This window comes from Lycium ferocissimum, chromosome 11 (genome assembly GCF_029784015.1).
Source record: "Lycium ferocissimum isolate CSIRO_LF1 chromosome 11, AGI_CSIRO_Lferr_CH_V1, whole genome shotgun sequence".
Lineage (NCBI taxonomy): Eukaryota > Viridiplantae > Streptophyta > Magnoliopsida > Solanales > Solanaceae > Lycium > Lycium ferocissimum.
This window is the reverse complement of record NC_081352.1, coordinates 40,456,040-40,459,655: the sequence shown is the minus strand read 5'-3', so window position 1 is coordinate 40,459,655 and position 3,616 is coordinate 40,456,040. Positions and strand designations below refer to the sequence as shown.

General features: G+C 36.3%; 1 protein-coding gene across 1 annotated transcript; it reads left to right on the top strand.

Moving 5' to 3' along the window:
* Positions 1-722: 722 nt before the first annotated feature.
* On the top strand, positions 723-2,215 carry LOC132036754 (F-box/kelch-repeat protein At3g23880-like). The gene has a single exon (XM_059427134.1). The coding sequence runs from the start codon at positions 927-929 to the stop codon at positions 2,085-2,087; it is 1,161 nt and encodes a 386-aa protein (XP_059283117.1). The 5' UTR covers positions 723-926; the 3' UTR covers positions 2,088-2,215.
* Positions 2,216-3,616: the final 1,401 nt, after the last annotated feature.

Below are 3,616 nucleotides of genomic sequence, written 5' to 3'. Positions count from 1 at the left end.
AAAATTGTAACTGTTTTGCTTATACTTTTTAAATTTCTACATTAGTGGCACACATCTATAAGTAGAAGATAACCTCTTAATATCTTCTTTATTAGTCACTCAATGGTGTTATGGCATCCTAACTTCATATAATTTTACATTTAAGTACAACCATGCCTATATCCTATTATTAAACAATACAAGTCAAAATATGGTCTCAAGGGTTTTCATAGTATCCCAATTGGTTGTCATTCTCAATTTCCAATAGGAGTTTGATTCTCCACCTTATCATCTCCTTAAGCGTCCTTGATCGTATTAGTCTTGTTAGAATCCAATGTTTGGAAAAAGAATTCAATAGGCATTCTAACATTTGTTTTCTTAGAAAAATAAGAGATCAGCTAGAGTAATGGACATACCCCTCCTCTCCTCCTTCCATTTGAGCATAAATTTGTTTGCCGAGTATAAAAAATAAATTGAGCTGAGCATTTGCAGAGTTGAGAAATTTTTCTTTTTGAGCGGTCTTTTTTATATTCTTTTTAAATAATTTGATTTATGAATTATTGTGACTTTTAATACTATTTAAGTAACTTCTTAATATGTAAATTTTATTTGAAATTTCTTCAAGATTTAATATACGTCCGAATTCACATAAAAGATTAAATAATTTGACCTTTATACTCTGAATTGTCTCACATAAAATAAAACTGAGGTAGTAGTAATAACTTTTAAATTGGTGGCTAATATTTGACTTTCAAAGTAGTTACTACTACTATTTGCCTTTATTTTATTTTTTTCCTTCTTCTGAGTTCCCGATGTCAAAGAAAATACGTGTTGTCTTTTTTGTTCAGTACTCCATCGGTATAAACTATTTCTCTCAGTTCTCAAAAAGTTGAAGAACTGGGAGCTTTTCCTTCAGAAATAGCTAGGGTTTGTGTCTTCTACGTAGGATGTCGGACTATTTGCCTGATAGCGTTCTGCATGAAATCTTTTGCAGGCTGCCTGTAGAAAGCCTTTTACGATTCAGGTGTGTATCGAATCAATGGTGTTCTCTCATTTCTTCTCAAGATTTCATCTCCACTCACTTATCTCACTCCCTATCGGTCACTTCTAATGCCACTCCCCTAATCCTCCTTCGTCACTTCTCCTTGGAACCCAGCAACCAAGAACACTACTCAGTCTACTTTGACCCTTCAAAAACCGAAAATCTGACCCTTGTTAAAGAACTCAAGTTTCCCTTCAAGACTAGGTCTGGGCACCACTTTAGAGTTGTGGGTTTCTGTAATGGTCTGTTTTGCCTTTCTGATGATATCGTGGAAGAAACATATACAATCATTCTCTGGAACCCCGCTATTCGCAGAAGTATCACCCTCCCTAACCCTCATGTTCAGTTTGGTTCATACAAATCTCACATCTGCCTTGGCTTTGGGTTTGATCAGAAAACCCATGATCATAAAGTGATGAGGATAGCCTATTTGCATGACAATCATGGTGCTAATACAGTACTGCCTCCTAAAGTTGAGGTCTATAGTTTAAGCACTGGTTTGTGGAAAACAGTTAACTCAAAGGACATTCATTGTAAAATTATTGAGCGTTTCTATACTAGTGTCTATTTAAGTGGGGCTATTCATTGGATTTCCTATACTGAGAATGAAGGTGGGGAATTCACTAATAGCCTGTTGGTGTTTGATCTGAGTGAAGAGAAATTTAGTGAAATAGGTTTTCCACGAGAGCTAATTCATGTTTCTCCTACAGATTTGTCTGTAAGTTTGTGTGGGGGTCAAATTTCTATGATTTGGTTCGAAAAATGCTGGGATTGTGATGAATCGTGGGATCGCTGTGCTGTTTGGGTTATGAACCAATATGGTGAATTGGAGTCATGGACTAAGAAGTTTGTACTGGTTCTGGAGGGAGGGATTTCACAAGCTGTAGGGTTCAGGGGAAATGGGGAATCTCTGGTGATGGAGTATAATGGAGATCTTTTATCATATAATCCAGAGAGCATGGAATGGAAGGATCTTGATATCTATGGTGAGCGTTATTCATTCTTCTTAAGCAAATACGTTGAGAGTCTAGTGTTACTTGATGGAAGCAGTGGGGGCTACAACTGATCCTTCTGATGCTGAAGCTGTATGCTCAAGAGGCAACTGACATGATGCTACAGAATTGGGATAAACTTCGGATTAGAGGATGCACCAATTGGGAGAGGAAAAGATAGTTAGTTGAGAAGAAGTTTGTTGTGCTGACCGGAAGGCATCTACGAATTTTTTTGCCCAACTCTCTCTCATTTAGCTTTCCAAATTTTCTTTGATGTTGTTGTTGAAGTCCCTTTTCAGAAGAAAGCAGTCTTTTCTATTAGTAGCCTTATACTTTGATGTCCAATGTGTTGTATTATGAAAGCTTATTGTGCTGTATAGTTTGCGAGAATTTAACCATTTTATCAACTTATAGTAGTGAAAGTAATCAGTTTCACTGAAACTGTTTCAGTATGCATTTCATTTGCAATCCTGGAACTGTTCATTATACTGTTCCATTTCTGCCTTTTCAAGTATTTCTTTGTTGCAAAGTTACTCCTAGTTTATCATATTAAGTATGAGTTCCTTTTACTGTCGGAAATTTCTTTCCTTATGCTTTTTTGGCACTTGTTTTGAGACCATATTAGTTTTACTCATCTAAATGAAAAGATCATTGATCACTAATTTGAGGTTTTATGCAGAGCGGTATGCCATACTCATTCAAATTGAATAGTCCAGCTACAGGCTTCAACCGAAAACCTGACCCAGTGGACTTTCCCATGAACAACAGTTTGTGTATAAAAGTACTTCACCACGCAACTCTCTGGACTAAAGCCATCAAATTGCTTCCAAATTCCAAGACTAACTGCGAAAGTTTCAATTTTAGGTGGCACCGCATATGCACCTCAACTTTTAACATAGGTCATCTTCACAAACTTGTAATCTTTGCTTTTCATATCTAAGCCAAAACCAAACACAAACAAGTATGTTCCTTTGCAATCCCGATTAAGAGGATGCAGTGGGAGTCAGAGACATCTGTTAATTGCAGGGTGCCATAATACTAAAACATGTGCATAGCCAAATAAATTATCAGACAAACAGAGGATGCTCTTGCAAGAATCTGTAATCCTACAATAATGACTCATTGTGTCATTGAAACCGGATCTTATTTGTATGTCGGTATCAATGCAGAATGATACATTTCTAGATCAGAAAGAATAATATTCCTTCTTTTGAGGTTTTGAGAAGTATTTAACAACTGTATTTGTAGGGTTTTTGACAGAATCGTTTGTTGAGTGTAGCTGAATGAATTCAGGGCTTGAGATTAAAGAGTTCCATGACTTTGATACACACTTGAATTGGAGAAGAGATCTGGATGGGAGCCTTGAGAGGATTTGTTCCATATATGGACCATCAAAATGTGATCTGTGATTTCACAACTCTAACACATAAAAACTTGTTGCGTAATCAAAATTCTTCACAAAATGATTCATCAACCAAGAGAGATTTAGATATCGTGATTATCAAACTTAATGAGACCATGCAAATTAGTAGAGAAATAACAAATTTTCTATTTCTGTGTGTGTTTGCATCGGGGTAGTAGATGCACACGGAACCTTGTCTTA

Excerpts from the sequence above, each read along its gene's own strand:
- LOC132036754 (XM_059427134.1), top strand. The coding sequence starts at position 927 with ATGTCGGACTATTTGCCTGATAGCGTTCTGCATGAAATCTTTTGCAGG.